General features: G+C 39.5%; 2 protein-coding genes across 3 annotated transcripts; one reads left to right on the top strand and one right to left on the bottom strand.

The window, feature by feature from the left end:
- Positions 1-26: 26 nt before the first annotated feature.
- On the bottom strand, positions 27-18,393 carry acad11 (acyl-CoA dehydrogenase family, member 11). 2 transcript variants are annotated; one of them, XM_035654352.1, is made up of 20 exons: positions 18,173-18,393; positions 17,960-18,059; positions 17,440-17,565; positions 17,017-17,178; positions 16,760-16,924; positions 16,537-16,678; positions 16,254-16,375; positions 15,890-15,996; positions 15,344-15,455; positions 14,809-14,886; positions 13,788-13,926; positions 13,369-13,476; positions 11,524-11,622; positions 2,997-3,066; positions 2,180-2,265; positions 1,976-2,047; positions 1,557-1,711; positions 1,287-1,403; positions 367-476; positions 27-280 (listed from the first exon to the last, which is right to left on the bottom strand). In XM_035654352.1, the coding sequence occupies exons 1-20, from the start codon at positions 18,292-18,294 to the stop codon at positions 166-168; spliced, it is 2,307 nt and encodes a 768-aa protein (XP_035510245.1). In that variant the 5' UTR covers positions 18,295-18,393; the 3' UTR covers positions 27-165. The 2 variants fall into 2 exon arrangements, with proteins under 2 accessions (XP_035510245.1, XP_035510237.1); XM_035654344.1 differs by having other exon boundaries at positions 15,860-15,996.
- On the top strand, positions 4,902-8,656 carry ackr4b (atypical chemokine receptor 4b). Its single transcript, XM_035654375.1, has 2 exons — positions 4,902-5,049; positions 7,252-8,656. Exon 2 carries the CDS (start codon positions 7,257-7,259, stop codon positions 8,361-8,363), a length of 1,107 nt encoding a protein of 368 aa, XP_035510268.1. The 5' UTR covers positions 4,902-5,049; positions 7,252-7,256; the 3' UTR covers positions 8,364-8,656.
- Positions 18,394-18,395: the final 2 nt, after the last annotated feature.

Raw genomic sequence — 18,395 nt, forward strand, 5'->3', positions numbered from 1 at the left:
TGATTTCAATGAAAGGGAGTTGTAGTAGAATATATACAAATTATAATTTATTTACATTTAGTGTGTTTTGGCAGCAAAAACAATTTTACAAAAGCTGAAAAATCAGTGCTTTTAAGGAAAATTTAAAATTAGGGAAGCTGTTCTGGCCATGTGATGTCAGTTACTTTACAACTTGGCCTGTGCCTTCTTTAGTTGATCTCTTAGTTCTAGACGAGCAATGGAGGAGAGGTGTACCTCATCTGGCCCATCAGCAATGCGAAGAGTCCGCGCATACGAATACCTGAAGAAGAATGGTGATATTGCATCAGGGAGGAGATTAATTTAAAGCTCATTCTCATTAGTGGGAGGGCGGGGAAGGACACTTACATCTGCGCTAGTGGAAAGTCTCCAGACACCCCCCCGCCTCCATGTACCTGTATAGCACAGTCCACCACATAACAGGCCATCCTGGCTGCTGCCACCTTGATCATAGCAATCTAGGACACACCATTAACAGTAAGTGAACACACTGGAAGAGTGACAATATGCAGTAAATGCTCAGTAAACATAATAAAAAAAATAAACCCTTGCTTTGAGTGCACTGTTTACATACACTTTTCTCCCACAGTGCAGTGGGAATAGCAATTATGGAAATCCTTTATTAAATCATAAACAAACATCTTAATTGGTATTTTATGCCTGAACCCTAAGTTGAAACGCATTGACATATTAGTGATTTAAAAAGGTCCAGTGTGTAACATTTAGGAGGATCTATTGGCAGAAACTATAATATTCATATCCATATTTTTTATTAATGTACAATCACCTGAAAATAAGAATTGTGTTTTTAATCTACAAAAGCGAGCAGATTCTGCTGCAAAATCTATAAAGTTGAGCCACCATGTATTTACCCAGAATGGACAAACCAAACACTGGCTGGCTTTTTTTGACTTTGTCAGCCACCACGCTTTCTACTACATGCTTGGTTGAGGCAAGGGGTTTCAGTTGGTTCCAATCTAACCAGTACATGCCACTAAATCCTACAAACTGGTCCTTTAATAAAAGATTTTGCCAACTAATACCATGGACTTTTATAGAAAGCTGGGCGTCATTGCTTTTTTAGCTTTAACATTTTTTTTTTACTGTTAATCAACAATCTTAATTTATACCATTTCATACAGGACATGAGGGGTCCTGGTGGTTTGAAGAGAATGAAAATTTATGGGAGAACTGAGAGGGTTCCAGAGACTACGAGGTTTGTGTTGGTTTGTCCTTTAGATTTTTATCTGTATGTCAGACAGTTTTACCTCTTTGCGAGCAGCTCGGCTACCCAGTGTATCCAGGGCATGAGCAGCATGTAGAGTCAGCAGGCGGGTCTGTTCTATCATGAGACGGCACTCTGCTATGCAGTGAGCAACAACTTCCTATACACATATCATAGACAACACAGGAGGGACAGAATATTTACACAGCTGCATCTAAAAATCTGTCCACTAGGTGTCAACAGCAGGAAAGAGCTCAGTTCCACAGCCCTGAAGTAAAAATTGAAGGAATCTCTTGGGTCAATGTTCACTTACATGTTGGTAAAGTTTCTTTCCAAATGTGCGCCTGGAGGCGGCCCGCTGGCAGAGCAACTCCAGTGCCAACTCTGCTAGACCGACGGCCCTCATACAGTGATGCAGCCTGCCTGGCCCCAGACGACCCTGGGCAATCTCAAATCCCCGTCCCTCGCCTGCAAACAAAAACGCCGTGGGACAGAGCCCAGAGACATAACAGAAAGATACCATGAATTCTCACAGGAGGGAAAATATATCTCTGGCCTAGTGACCTCATACAAATAGTCAAACCAGTATAACTTTATTGTCCAAACACAATAAAAAGGATAATAAGAACCAATATATTTCTATGGCTTTATAGGTGTAGTGTGCTTCTGAAGAAGACCTTATGTGAGTAAATAACCGAATAATAACAGAAACACAGAAATACAGAGTCTTACCCAGAATAATGTTGGCGGCAGGGACGCACACATTTTCAAAGTGCACTTCAAAGTGGCCACCATGGATGGCATCTAAACACAGGAAATTCTCATTTGAAAAAAACTAATTTGTCACGTTTGCATGCACAAGGGAAATCAATATTGTGAAAAAAAACAGGAAAATATAAATAGCAGTTGAAGCTGTAATGACAGACATAATCCTACCATCCTGTCCAAACACGGTGAGCGGTCTGACAAGCTTTACACCAGGTGTGTCCATAGGGACGAGGATCATACTGTGTTGGCCGTGCCTAATAAAGAAGTTTAGAACCAAAGCTTTAAAAAGGAATGATACATTTTACAAAATAAACATTTTGATTAGGTTTTCATGCTGCCCTAAATTCACATTACTGGTCTCTTAGCAATAAGGTTGGGTGTGTGCTTTTTAACACTACTGACAAACCAAGGAGAAAGTGTATTACATATCATGGGTGTGGTTGTTTCTAGTTTGTTTTTTTTCCATGGACATTTTAAATTACTGTAACTGATGAGCATTGGATTAGAAAGTTAGTGCCAATTACATGTCAGCCACAAGATTTAATTTACAAGTGTCAACAAGATTAAACTGATATATTTTTGTGCCATGTGATTCAAACCCCTCAGCACAAAGGCTAGGCAGGGGTTTTAAAATGCACTTGCATCCTGGGAAGTACACCCTGTTCTCTAACCAAAGTCCATTTCAATTACAATTGTGGCACAGAAGAAGGTTAATAGGAAAAACAGCATCTGAAGTCAAGTGCAAAGGTAGACTGACAAGCACAAAATCATTAAATTATAAAACCAGACGAGTTACTTCACTGGGAGAAGTGAAATACTGCAAACAAAAATCCTGGAACAATAAAACCTGTGGTTAACATGACATCACAAGACTAAATTCTTGCGCAAATATAAAAAGTATTTCTTTCCTATTCCACCCACCCACTCACCAGAAGAGGAAACAAACCAATATTGTGCACCACAAAAGTGTTAACACACTACTGACCTGCTGCTAACATCCTGAGAACTGCTCCTGCACATCACAATGGACACTTTGCACTTGGGATTGCCAGCACCTGCGGGAGAACAGTCAGAAAGGCTGTGGTTTATTTGTAATGTAAGGTTTGTGGCCGTCTGGTGGGATGACAAACAATAGGACAAGCAACTTGTCACAGTCCGACCATGTCCTTAACCATTTCATGACCCGAGTCTTGTCGGAAACTATGTGTGTTGCAGATTGGGAAAGGGCCAAGCGTGGATGGAGCTAGTGACAGACTGATGGCATGAGAACAGCCAGCTGAGACAGCCACAGGTTGATTTACGCTTCCTCAGTTGGATTCTTTCACATCGAGTAACATTTAGTTTGACATGAAGCCGATCTTGATGGTTGGGGAGAAACTGAAGATTTACTTGAGCTTTTGCTGGATAAAATGCTTCTTTTACGGCTGCCAAAACATAAATACACACACACAAAACACCCACTAGAGGGCAACATCCTATATATATACATTGATGCAAACTATCACGCAAACTAGATACAGTGGAAATGAAATGATGATGTGAAATGTGCACTGAGCGATAATGGCCAAATGCAGAATACTTTGGAATTTCCCTGTTTGGGAGTCCACATTCAGACAAACAGTCTCTCATGTGGCACTGGATCCTTAAGGCACAGACAAAGTGACCAACGATCTGCCTTCCTGTTTATATTCCTGTCCAAATGGCAAAACTGTCCCCTAAGGACAAGACACATGGACACCAGACAGCAACAGACACAGGCCATTAATAGTCTTTGAAAACTCACAGTTTGAGAATCACAGCATGAGTGCATGTCAACACTTAAATCAAATCTGACAGATATTTAGCGTTTAAGCTCTTTCTTGGATAGCTGAAATTTAAACAAACAATAAATCATTATGTTTGCACTGTTACAAAGTACAAAACAGTGACAACAGACTCCACCCAACATCACATCTAAGAAGAGCCCGTTTGGCTCGGGGGCAGGTTGAGTTTTACTGTGAACTCTTATGTAAGTCTCATGGTCCATGAAACAAGGTGAGCCCTGCTGTTATGCGACAGTCATGCCCATACACGTATGAAAGGTATGAAAATAAACTGACGCGTCTTCTTGAGAATGTGACAATCACATTTGTTTTGTTGATGATTTAAAAAAAGAACAAAAGAACTTTCATGTGAGAATGTACACTTCAAAAATAAATGCCATTTTCCTTGGGAAATATGACAGAAATTTAAGGAGGCATGCTTTTATTTATTTTTTTGTTGAATTATACTAAATTTATTTTTGTACAGTCGGATTAAAGAGGGAGAAAGAGAAAGAATGAAAGACGGGGGGGATTAAAAATAAAGTGAACAGTTTGAGGAAGTTGAAACAAGGAAACACTATTCCTAAGAAAAAAAAAACACAGGAAACCAAAGTGACATTCATAAATTTCATCTTAAAAGTATCTAAAATAGAATAGTTTAGTCCACTGAATTTTTGCCAATGTAAGTGGGGTACCAAAACCAATAATGGCAGCATTCCAGAAAACCACAAAAACAAGCCTTGCGAATGGGACAAAGTTAGTCCATATGGGATCTTATTTTATATCCTCCTTCTATAGTTTCTAGTCTAGTTTCTTGTTCAAACACAAACAAAAGGGCAGCCACCAAGGCAGTCCCTGCGTGACAACCGGAGCAAGAGATTAAATTCACAGTTAATCTGAGATTGAAAAACAGCTTCTCTTTGTATACTGTACTACACAAAGAACCGCTCAAAGACAATAAGGACTCAAGGAATTTTGATACGTTTATCCTGCAACATAACACACTCTTAAAGACACGCACACACGCACGTGCGTGGAGAGCTACGTGGTAGAGAGAGGTGCTTCTACAGTGTCAGCAGTGAAGGGAGTGGAGCTGGCTGAGGCAGACAGAACAGTCTCTTCAGCCCTGTGGTGCATACAACGTTCCTCCTCAGGATACATACCAACTGCCTCTGTGTGATTGGAAAAGGATTCATATCATTAACTTTACTGAAGCCACAAAAGGGAAGACACAAGGTAAGTAAATCTTTTCAACTTTAACTATAACTTCACTCAATATTTTATACTTTTCCATGAACTATTAAGCAGTTCAAACTATCACAAGAATGTAATGAATCTTGGAATGTTTTTCTTCTATTCCGAACCATATTGTGTGCTGACAGGTTTGTAATGTATATGGAGTACTGTTGGGATCTTATGTTTATTTATTATTACTTCTTACATTTACTTATGTTATATACTGAAAAGTATTGCGTCTTGTTTTTCCAATAGTCAAATTATCATTTAAGTGTTAGCGAGTCAAAGTCCTGCTCAGGGATTTTTATGACTATTTATTATTTAACCATAGTGAAGAAATGATAACAAGCTAAACTTAGCCTGTTGTGTTCTGTTGGTCTTCTCTGTTACCTTTTGCTCTTTGTGAACATTTTCAGGGTCATAACTGTAAGTGTAGTTTATAAAACAGTTGGCAGGATGAAGGACTTCTGTCTGAGTGATTTTGCTTTAATCTTTTTATGTTGTATATGCTTTAACAACTGCATCTTCCAAATGTAAACAAAAAGGTCATGGCTTGTTACATTAGTATTATTAAAGTTAGCTTACATCAATAATGTTTGTACAAAATAGCAGTAAAAGCCTATACTTCCAGTTAGGATCAGTTGCAAACAGAATTAGCACTTTTAATTTTGATTAAATTATACATCCAAATTTGACTAGACTTTGACTAGATTTTTCTTTATTTATTGATCTTGTGAAGACCAAATAACCTGAACGTCCACATAAACACTTGTATCTACCCATTATGCTACCCTTTCATACAAAGCACAGCTGTTGACAGCTCTGGAATAGTTGACATATTTTGGAATGTTCTACTGAACATCTGTTTCAGTATGCTGCTACTCCCATATGGGGAGATAACGACTCATTATATAACAAACCTGGACACCTTCAATAAAATGACTGCTCATCATTACATTTGAATTAAATATTCTCATCCTCAGCCAGGAATTATTTCATCAGTGACGTAATGTGTTTTGCTGTTGGATTTCACAGTTTAGTGGATCAGTTAGATATTTAAATATGTGATACTATGTGAACCTCCAACTTGAACTTTCACAAACACAAACTAGGTGTGTCTAACAAAAGGTACAAACATTTAGGCTACAGTTGCAACGGTCTCCAAGCAGAGGAATGACTGGGTCCCAAGGAAATACAAGTATTGAATTTCTTGTCACAAGGTTAAAGAGAAAATAAATAAATGAATAAGAATTTTCCAAGCAAGTTTGTTTGTTTGATCAGAGCCAGTCAGTCACTGTGTACACCCATGTACACACAGTACTGTATTTACTGGTCCTCAGTAGACACGACATCTTCATCTGGAGCTAGCAACTGGGGAGGGGACGTTAACAACACAATGGATGAAAGTCTCACTCAGTGGGCTTGTTCTGTTGAACCAGCACAGACCATACATAGTAAAATCAACATCCTGGATTTGAATCTGGCAAGAGACCTTGGTTGCACTTTTGTGTCATCCTCATCCTCCCTCCACATATTTCCTGTCATTCAAGGACTTTGGATGTCTCCGACAGACAAAGTATCATTAATCAATGAAAGAAAGCAAAGAAATTGGAAGTGTAATATGTGGATGAATGCGTTCGCGGATCAGCTAACATTTACAACATGTACACGGTCCTACATAATGCACAGTAGAGGTTATCAGTTTGCAGTGCAGCTTGTACTGTACTGCCAGCTTAATCATAATACTGAACCTTTACTTACTGTTGATTAATAATCAGAGATTGTGACTAAAGGAGAACTTCAGACTGCTGCAAATCTAAATTCTGCAGATCACTTACTTATCTTACAGAATACTAAGTGAATTCAAAAGGGAATTTGTTCCTTTGCAAGTTTTGTCTCTTAATTTTTTTTGAGAAGTGTATTCATGGGAGCTATTCAAGCTCAAACACAGTTCAGGCAGACAGGGCTTAAGCCATTAGGGAAACCATGCAGGAGAGATTCCTTTGATGCCAAATACTGAAATAACTCCTTTTTCCTGTTTTCCTACTCTTGTTATAATAACAAACACTCTATGCCATGACTGATTATATAGCCCATAGATCATAGCATGTGCAATTAAAAAGGGCAAAGTGAAATATATTCCCCATTTAAAAATAGAAAAAACGCTTTCCTAAATTGTACTCTGTTTCTTTCTCACTACAGCAAAAATGGAAGATTTCTATGATGATGACTCCACCTTTAATGACAGTTACGATTACAATTACGAACACACTATTTGTGACAAGGAGGCAGTGCGCTCTTTTGCCGGTGTCTTCCTCCCAGTCGTCTATGCCTTGGCTTTGGTGGTGGGCCTGGCTGGGAACGCTCTCGTAGTGGTGGTCTACACATCAAAGGTGCGACTACGAACCCTGACAGATGTGTGCATCCTTAACCTCGCCATTTCGGACCTGTTACTTCTCTTCACCCTGCCTTTCTGGGCGGCTGATGCTGTCCATGGCTGGAAGTTGGGTTCGGCAGCCTGCAAGATCACCTCCTTCCTCTACAGTACCAACTTCAGCTGTGGCATGCTGCTGCTGGCGTGTATCAGCGTGGATCGCTACCGTGCTGTGACCCAAAATCCTACAGGCAGGACTGGTACAGGTGTCCGGGTAAGGAGACAGTGGCTCCTGGTGTGTGTGGTGTTATGGGCTGTTGCCAGCTTTCTTGGCCTTCCGGAACTCGTCTTCTCCACAGTGAAGCACTCCCATCACAGGATGGCCTGTACAGCCATCTACCCGCCCAGCATGGCTCGACCTGCAAAGGCGGCCCTGGAGCTGCTGGAGGTGACCCTTAGATTCGGTCTACCCTTCTTGGTCATGGTGGTGTGCTACAGCTGCATAGGACGGGCGCTGAGCCAGGCAGCTGGGGTGCAGAGAGACCGGAAGTGGCGTGCCCTGCGGGTCTTGCTGGCTGTGGTGGCTGTATTCCTGCTCACCCAGTTGCCATACAACGTGGTCAAGCTCTGCCGAGCGATGGACGTCATCTACATCCTCGTGACTGACTGTGAAGTCAGCAAGGGTCTGGATCGTGCTCTCCAAGTGACAGAGAGCCTGGCGCTGAGCCATGCCTGCATTAACCCTCTCCTCTATGCATTCATCGGATCTTCCTTCAGGGGACACGTCCTCAAGGCTGCGAAACACCTTGGCCAGCGATTTGGGAGACACCCAAGACACGTCAACGAGGAGCCGGCAGTGGAGATTGCACTCAACACGCACACTCAAATGCAATCCCAGTCTGGTTCGGAAGACCAAGACACCAGTACTTTTACAATTTAAGACTCAAAGCATTTATCCATTTTCCTGTAAGCACCCAGACAAAACTGTATTTCTATGTATATTATTTTTATCATACAATATATATAATATTATTCTACTATCATACACGATAGACACCAATAACAATAAATATTCATTCTTAGTTTAATGAAGTATATGTACAGTGAGTTTATATGCACTAACTAAGCAAAGTATTTTGTACAAATTATGTATTTTGTTAAATAAAAGAACAAAGATCTTCAGTGACTCGCATCTACCAACATCTGTTGCAATTAAATGCAGCTGGAACTCAAGACGCTCTGAGTGCTTCTCTTTTTTCTCACTACAAATCCAATTCAACCTTACAGTATGCACTGCCTTCCATGAGATCATCTGCATCTCATTTCATTACATCCTGTGGCTTTGGGTTGGGAAGGCAGGCGGCTTGAGTGCACAGTGGGTGAACCATTGTGTATGAAAACATTTGGCAGATTAAGACAGAACAGCAAACAGCAGGAAGGACCCCTGCCATGATGTCAAACTGGGAAACAGCAAAGCAGCGTGTTCCTTGGAGAAGCTTTAAGCGTGACTGGTGTTTTTATTCACTCCTTTCTATAATATTAGCTTGAAAGAGCTAATGGTTTGCAGTGGAGTGCAATCCATAGTTCTATGTAACCTAACATTTTAGTAGTATATAAATTCTTTATCCAGGTGGCTAAAAATTGGCTTTCCCCCCTTTACTCAACGCCACCATAAAGCATTATGCTCACGCTACATATCAAATCTAGGATCAGAGCAGTGGATGGCCCCAGTCCAAGAGTTTATTCAAGCCTGTTTACACTACTGCAGCGATGACAGAGCAGGGATCAGCTTAATCTGGCAAAACCTCCTGACAAGGTCCACCACAGATAGCTCATAAAGGATCTTAAACATATCATTGTTTATCATTGCTTTCTATCTTCAGTACCTGTTAGTCATCCTCTTTCCACTGAAATGGCTTACAGCTTTGATGAGTGGGAGATGGACTCAAACACAAACTAGGTGTGTCTAACAAAAGGGACAAACATTTAGGCTACAGTAACGGTCTCCAAGCAGAGGAATGACTGGGTCCCAAGGAAATACAAGTATTGAATTTCTTGTCACAAGGTTAAATAGAAAATAAATGATAATGATTATTTTTCAAAAACCTTCTTAGTTATGTATCAATAAAGCATTCTTAACCTCTGCCTTTACAATCTGTATTTCATTTCAGTCTGAGCCAGATGTAAGGCTTTTCTTAAACAGTAAACGATCAAGTAATTATTAGCAGGTATTACATGTCTCAACATTATTCACCATAACACCAAATCATATGACTATTTTACCTAATCTTAATCGCCTGAAGGGAACCAAATTATAATGACTTGTATGACAATTCCGTTTCACTAAGAACTACCAATAATGTTAAACATGTGTACATTGTCTCTGCTTGGCTTAATGTGCATGCAAATGCAGAAAAGATTGCAGGTCTGGGAATAATTTTACTTGGAAAGAATGAGCATGCCCATGGGACAGTCTAGTATAGCCCCCACACTGCTGAGCTGCTCTGACAACATCTATAGACCCTATCATCTAGCAACTCAACTTTAGGATTACTGGCAACATATTTCATCCAACTGGACAGGCCCATATTTTCAGTAAGTTTAACTTACGGTGGGTTATTCCATGACAAGTAGTGGTCATTCAAACATACTGTGGGAACTGCTGTGCTATTATCATAATGACGTACAGCAGACAAACCACAAATGAGGTCTTTACTTTGTGTCTTCTATGGGAAAGGCCGCTGTATGAGTATAAACAAATGCACAGATCCTCCTCCTAAAAGGGCCTTGTAAAGTGTATTGGGAAACACCCGTAGTGTCAGTTATATAACTGCTACAGCTGGCAGTAATATTTGGCATTTGATACTTGGAAAAAATGAGATATACGAAAGCAAAAAATCTCAGTATTTCAATTAACACGACATCATCTACTTTTACTTCCCCTTTTTCCTTAAAATGAAATCAGATCGACAGCGTCTAGAGATTATGACTCACTGCAGAGGCACAAAACCCTCTAATTTCCGCTTGTGAATAATATGGTTTGCTACGAAAGCCGGCAAAGGTCGCAGTAAGTGTGGACATGGCCATCAGCATGTCAGCATTCTTTCCTAACAGAGAGAGATATTCATGCTAGAAGACATTCTCACAACCATACAAGATCTTTTCTGCTGATGGAAATTTTACTCAGCTATGGACCGTGCACTTCATAAAAACAATCATTGAACGTCCAAATAACCATAACCCTCATTTCTTGTAAATTCGTTTTTTTGTTTTACAAGAACAAGAAGGAATTCTCTGGAGATTTGAAAAAAAAAATATAAAAACAACAGGCCACTGTTTTCCTTTAAACTGGGAGTCAAAGCCTCACGACCACATTTATGTCAGAGGAAACATCTGGAATATCTTTGAGTTCATGGTGATTTAGAAGGTGCATGATAAACACTAATATGAGTATTGGATATTTATGTGATAACAATCGATTAAATCCATAACAATAAAGGTTTAATCTTATGATTAGGTGTCAAATTATGTAGTTTAGTAATTGTACCAAGATAACCAAACTAATTTACAAAGCCAATTAGAATCACCTTAAATCACTTACAGTGACAATTAGGGATAAAATGTCAATTCATGAACACACACTGACAAAGTGTTGCGGTTTGAATCTGTGACTTTTTATTGGTCCAAAACCAAAGGTTTTAAGTCTTTTAAAGTCTTTTAAGGTAATCAAAAAGCTGTTTATGTTATATAATGCTTTTTGTATGAGTCATCTGCACTTTTTCCATATGTTAGCAGTTTCAGTTTGTTACAGCAACATCTTGATTACATATAAAGTCATCTCTTTCTGAGAAAAGCTCTGGAGTACATAATGGACAATAACATTTGCAAGTTTACTCTTTTACAAACATTCTTTGGTTTAAGGGGACTTGCCTCATACAACGATTTAAAGAAGTTGAACTAAGTGTACATAAAACAACTTGTTTATTCAGTCTTAATCTCTCTTTCGTGTCCTAAATGGAGCAGAAAAGTATTCAGTGTTCTTGATGCGATAATACACGTTTTTTTTCTTATATAAGTAATATGAATAAAAATGGACATACCACTGCTCCACCATTTCTTGCCATTTATGATGTAGTTGTCTCCATCCCTGTAAAGTGTACACTCGATGTTGGTAGCATCGCTCGATGCCACATCAGGCTCTGGAAAAGGGAACACAAGTCAGCTTATAACTCGCAGCATATGAATGTTATACCAACTAAAAGATAATAAGCAATGAGATTTAAACTTAAGTTTCACATTGCCAGTGCCCTGCCTTTGCTTTATGTTGTATCTTTTCCAAAATTCCAGCTCAAACCACAGGCAGAGTGGTTAAAATAAATAGAGTGCAGTCACACTATTTTCATACTTAAACTGCGCAAAGTCAAGAGTAGGAAATGTTTAGCACAAGATGGAGATTCCTGTTCTTCGTCATCCAGTGTAATAAATCAGCCGAACTGGTGACAAAAAAACATCCCAAAACACCTAACTAATAATCCTCATCTGTGTTTACAAAAAAAACCATGGGGAGGTTCACACCCACTATAATCACCTCTGGCAACAGTATGTCACAGTTTCCAGGCAGTGTGGAAAGCAAAGGGGAGAAAACAGGAAGAAACTACTCATAGTGAACTTGTGTTTGCTGTTGGCATGTTGAATTTCCAAACAAGCCGTTTACTGAATTGGTAGCAGCCGTGCCATGTGTAACCTGGCTCATTTAAAACCACAGGCATTGGTGGGACATCTGGCAGAAAACCACAACAAATATTTTGAGGAATGAACTTTAGCAGCACCTTGTTACGGGGCAGATTGTTTGTTCTGAAAGGTACTCACAGCCAAAGTTCCAAGATGCTCTGTAAAGTCTACACATAGTAAATTTTTGAACTTATTAAATGACATCCCTTACTCCCTTAGTACTTACTACTACTACTTTCCTGAGTAATTTATTTTTTGGCTTGTTTTTCGGAGTAATTATTTCTGCTTTTCTGACTAATTCATTTTTTGGTTTGTTTTTCGGAGTAATTTTTTGTTCTGTTTTTCAGAGTAATTTATTTTTATAGTTGGTTTTTCGGAGTAATTTTTTCCTGATTTTCTGAAATTTTTTTTTTTTCATTTTTTCTTTTAGTAAAGTAACAGTTTAGAGAGCATTTGAGAGCTCGATTTAACAGAAACAAACATGAAACGGCTTTTTTAAGTTTTCAATTCAAGTTTACTTTGATCTGTTTAAGGACATTGGGAGATAGTCCTGTCTTTAAGTCATATAGATGGTATTATCATTAGTTTGTCGTCCTTAATTTGACCCGGTACGGTAGATAGTTGAAGATGGGGCGATTATGTGGGACAGGAGTCCACCCATAAAGGTCCAATGGGAGTCACTTGCAGGTTGGAGGTCTCACGGGAGTTCAGAAATAATTTGATAAATCAGAAAAAAAATGAGTCCGAAAAACAGAAAAAAATTATTCAAAAAACAAACAAACCAAAAAATAAATTACTCAGAAAAACCAGAGTATTTTTATTTTTTTTTTTCAAGTGAATGCAATACGCTTCCGTACCTTACACTTTCATCACTCACACCTACGATAGCATATTAGGGCCACTGTAGGTACAAATAAAGAAATTGTGGAGCTGGGGAAGTGGGGTAATATTCTGAAGAACAATTACTGAGATTAAAGTGGTAATTATCGTACGCATATTGGGCCTATTCAAAAGAAAACAACAATCTTTTTTTTTTTTTTTTAAACCTACAGTGGCCCTCATACATCGTAAGACATCTCCACTGACTGAATATGGTATATTTTCTTTGCTCAGTCACTGACCCCTGACATGACCCCTGACATGACCCCTGACATGAAGCAAACATCTGAAATGTTTTAAGTGATGCAGGAGGACATGGTCATGGAAATAAATACCTGTCATACAGAAGCAGGAACGGATCTCTCCTCTGAGCAGCGGCTCAAGCCATTTCCTCTTCTGCTCCTCACTGCCAAACATGTGGAGCACCTCCATATTTCCTGTGTCTGAGAAACATCACACCACATACTGGATCTCTTCTTGGATATCATGAGCTAAATTTAGAAAATATCATGTTGTTTTAGCTTGGCTGACTAAGAATACATTAAAAGGCCAATCAGGGGAATTTAAACCCCCAAAAATACATAGTTATTATGATAAACGCAAGGCTGAAAATTTGACATTTGGAGAGGATTTTACCCAACTATGGGGGGACGAATCTAATCCATGTTGTATATAAAAAGTGCAAGGTAAATTTTTAAGTATAGTGATGTCACCCAGAAAAATCTAAATTATGTCAACATGTAGGATGTTTTACCAGGAGCCTGGCAGTTGAAGACCTCAGGGGCAAAGAGGCAGCGTCCAGTTTCCTCTGCAATGTAAGCATAGTCCAACTGACTGAGACCACTGACTGCAGGCAGGAACAAGTTCCACAGTCCTGCCTCTCTGGCTTTCACCTGGACACACAAAGAGCATGATATTATACAGTGACTGTATGTGTTATTTCAAAGCAAATGCTAGAGATGACAAGCAGAGCTCAAGAAAGTTGGAGCGGATCAGCACAGGCACAAAGAACAGTATTTTGTGTTGAATTTAAACTCTTAATGATGGATTGCAGTGTGTGGCTGACTCAGAAGGGTGGTGCACCCTTTAAACTAGATTTAAATAAACTTGGCGCTTGAACCTGCTGGATAGATATTGCAGTAACACCTTTTGGCAGTGTCATTATGACTTTTCTTTTGATCTCTAAGTCATTGTGTTTTAATTTACTGCACTGTTATATGTTGTTTGATTGGATTGTTTGTGTCGTATCCATAGTAGAGACGATATTATCAGCAGATATTGGCCGATTGCAGACATATTGGTATCATATCTGCACCGGTGTATATGTTATCTTATATGTGCTGATATGAATATATGAGGAATATAATGAATATCAATACTGTGGCAAGCAGCACAGACACACAGTGCAGTAAGAGAGAAGAAGGAGCTCTCAGAAACGTCAAATAGAATTGGTTGACAATGAATGCATGTTAAATTACTTAACATGTTAAATAGTATTTAACCTAAATATTATTGGTTTAAGAAAGCAGCCTTCTGAGTACCTTTGAATAGTCAGTGCATAATTGCTGCACTATCCACATAGAAAAGCTCTATTCTAAAAACATTCACTATATCAGCCAGCAGTGGAACTTTCCCCTCTTAAAATCGGTAACGGTTTCCAAGATCCTATCTTGGCTGGACTCTAATTGACGGAGGTAACTTGGATAGGACTCTGTTAAAGAAGAAATGTGACCAAAGGTTAAAAAAAAAAAAAAAGACTTATTTTTTTGACATACCTTTAAATCTTCTATTATTTGGGGCGTATGCCACCTCTGTGGAGACTGAGTGTTTTTGGAGTAGTACTCTGCAACTTCCTGGAGAGAAAAAGTATTTATTATTTTAGTATTGTCAATAATAATCCATTTTCACTTCTGCACTCTCTTCAACCTATATCATAAATAAAGACATTTAGAAATATTTCTCCTACTTAACCGTGTGTTAATGTTTGTTATGTCTGCATCTATTTTTAAAGGAGAAATAAATGTGCTGTTAAATCTGTGGCTCTGTTGTTTTAACAAGATTTGCAATGGCATCTCTTCCCATCACACTGCTGCACTGTATTAAGACTGCTATGATGCGCAGCCAATGGTGATGGTTCTGTGTGCAACATAATTTGTGTAATCAATAGACTCCTTGTTCTCCCGCACTAATGAATTAGTCCTGTTTGCATGAATGAACTGGTGTGCTCTGTCAGGTCCTTTCATATGCAAGTTAAAAGTCCATCTGGGAAAACAAATCTCGCTTCTGTTCTTGGCAGCTCTTGGAACTGACCTCCTCAGCAGGAAACACGTATTGTTTCATGAAGTCTTTGACCTGCTGGCGAACAGCCTGACCTTTAGCTGTCTGAAGGAACAGATTACCTTCTGTAGGGCCTGTGTCAGACCTGGCCAGAAACACATCACACGTTAGAAAGCACACAGTTAATATCGGAAGCAGCAGCTGGATGCCAAATTCCAACTGATGCTGGCTTAAGTTTAGTCAGCAGGTGGAATCAATCTGTTATACAACAATAACACTGAACTTAGACAATATTCTACTGGTAAATTGGACTGTCTAATGCGGATTATATCAAATTCTATTAATGAGTAGTACTAAAATTAATACTTAATAAACAGTCTATGATATACTTCAACGTTTATCAAACTCAATGGTTGTCTGTGAAAACTTATGCATAAAATGACACCAACAGAGTAGGTATGAGTCAGGTAGCTATTTACAGCATCCAGCATCTTTTCATAGCATTTGTTGTGTCACTGTATTGATCAACAACCCCGTGTCTTTTCTTACGTATCTCTAGTAGCCATAACTGCAACCGACCTCTGTGCAAGCTCCAAGGCAAGCTTAGCCAATGGCTCCACACACTGGCTGAACTCGGCTGCATTGGGAGCACTGGCGTTACCCAGTAGGTGGCGTGCATAGATCCCCTGACACACAAATACAGGGAATGAGCAAGAGTGATTAATATTAGATTAAAATCTACCCAGGCCTGTCTGGGTCCATTTGTAGTAAAGAAGACTACAACAATTCATTTCTAGGCATTGTAAGTATCTCAACAATGTAATACCACAGTTAGAATTTCTAAATTATATTTCACAACAGCTCTATATTTTTTAAACTGTGATGTGTACATATCTAAAAAAGGCAAATAGGGATCAAATTTAAGCAGAACTTAGTTACCAACCTGGGCAATTCCTGCCATTTTAAAGATAGACAGGGCCAGATAGAAATTCAGTGATGGCAAAGCAGATGGGATCCCCCGGCACTGGCAATAAATGGAGATCAGGTCAGCCACAGTTGGGATACCTCATTGGTTGGAGAGACAAGGAGAACAGAAAAGTTACAATAAGTAACAATTAATGGAACAGATACAAAACATGTTACAACACAGAATGTCCATCTATTTGAGACATTGTATATACCCGTTATGCTGTTCTGGGTTGTTTTTTTTTGTTCGTTATCATTACCTTCTATTCCTTTCAAGCTGCCTATTGTGCTGATGACGTTGAAGGTCGTAGGCCAGAAGTGGTGCATGAGGAAGTAGGCCAAGTCTGCCAAGGGCTGCCCAGTGGTAGACAGCTCCCAGTCCAACACTGCTATCACACGTGCCTGTTGGCATCGAACACACTTCGTAAAAAATGACAGCCAAATGAAGCAGATAGGTAAAAAATACTTGTTTAAGGGTTGTACCTCAGTTGGATGGAATATCAAGTTGTCAAATCGGAAATCTCCGTGGACAAGTGTGACCTCGTTATCACTGGCTGGCAAATTCTTCATCAACCAATCAGACAGTTCATTCATGGCTGGAATGTCTCTGTGGGCTGCTGCGTCGTACTGCTTCGTCCAGGTGGAAACCTTTAGAGACGGAAATGTCACAACTGTAACTCCTTTTTCCAGAGAATATGTATAAAGTTATCTATTGAGTACTATACAGTGTCGTATCTCACTTGTCTCTTGCAGTAGCCTGATCCTTTTCCATACCCTTCAAGGTTCAGTGATGCCAGGTCCAGTGAATGTAGCTTGGCCAACACCTCCACAGCTGCCACATAGAGAGCTGTTCTCTCTGCTGGACTCACTCCAGGGAGACGTTGATCACTGAATATACGCCCCTGCTCAATAGCGATAGATAAGCAAGAGTATCAATATCAGTGTGAACAATATGTATCTTTTCTTCTCACGATAGATGACCATTATATGACAATAGAGTACATAACAGAAACCTGGACATCAATTGGGTGTGTGAAATCACCGTGTGCTAGCAAGCAAACACATGCGAGTCCAAATTTCATCTTTTATCTTCCGAATATAGAGTAAAGGTCAAGCAAAACAGCAACTTCACACTCTTGTGATATTTGGTAACAGAGACGTACCTTCACATGCTCCATCAAGTAGAACTCTGTTCCAATAACTTCAGAATCAGTGCAGTGCAAGAAAGGCTGAGGTACAGGGAAGCCAGTAGGGAACAGGGCCTTCTGCACCCGGTACTCCCTGTCCACCTGCAAACAGAGATCCACCCTTTTCTACTAAAACAATCCCCCATAATGTACACCTTAAAATATATCACCTTTTTTTTTTTTCATAGGTCCCATAGTTAATAATAATTTCCTTCACAGATACAGATATGCAATTGTGAAACCATAGGAAGCTTCTTGAAAGGGACTATGTATTTTTCAGTATCCCTACCTTTAAATGCATGTGATCTGTCAGTCATTAAGCATAAGAAACATCTGCTGCAACAGTACTGATGAACAATGTTTAATACAATGTGTCCCCCTGCTGCCATGTCTACACCTTATATATATATATATACTGTCAATGGGCTAGCAGTGCTGCAAACAAATTCCCGTGCAAAAAAACTATGACCAAAGTTATTAGTTAGTCAAACTTTACCTTGTGAGCCCCTGGCAGCAGCTCACCTGGGGGTTTCTTCCTGAGAACAAAGCTGTTTGACGGTGTTTGGATTAGGAAGGTCGGGTTTGACTGACCAGTGCTGAAAGGACAACGGGTTAGCATGTTATCAGTTATCTTAAATACCATTACAATATCTTCCAATTGCTCGCTTTACTGGGAAACTGGGAAACAAACCAGCTCTATCTATCTCACCTGTACTGTCTGACAGTGAGTGTGTCATTATTTGACACAAGTGACTTGCCAGACAGGTAAGTTAAAAGTTTGCTAACATTGAATTTATGTTGCTGTCGTACAGGAGTTGTTAGCTCGTCCATGTTTCCGAGTGCATTAAAAATGTCCAGGTGCGTCGCTGAGCCAACTTTAGCAGTGTTGATAGTGGATTAAAAAAAAAAAGAAAAAGATAGTAGCCGGATCG

The sequence above is a fragment of the Morone saxatilis genome, unplaced genomic scaffold, assembly GCF_004916995.1.
Source record: "Morone saxatilis isolate NCDOM2014 unplaced genomic scaffold, NCSU_SB_2.0 Contig0, whole genome shotgun sequence".
Lineage (NCBI taxonomy): Eukaryota > Metazoa > Chordata > Actinopteri > Moronidae > Morone > Morone saxatilis.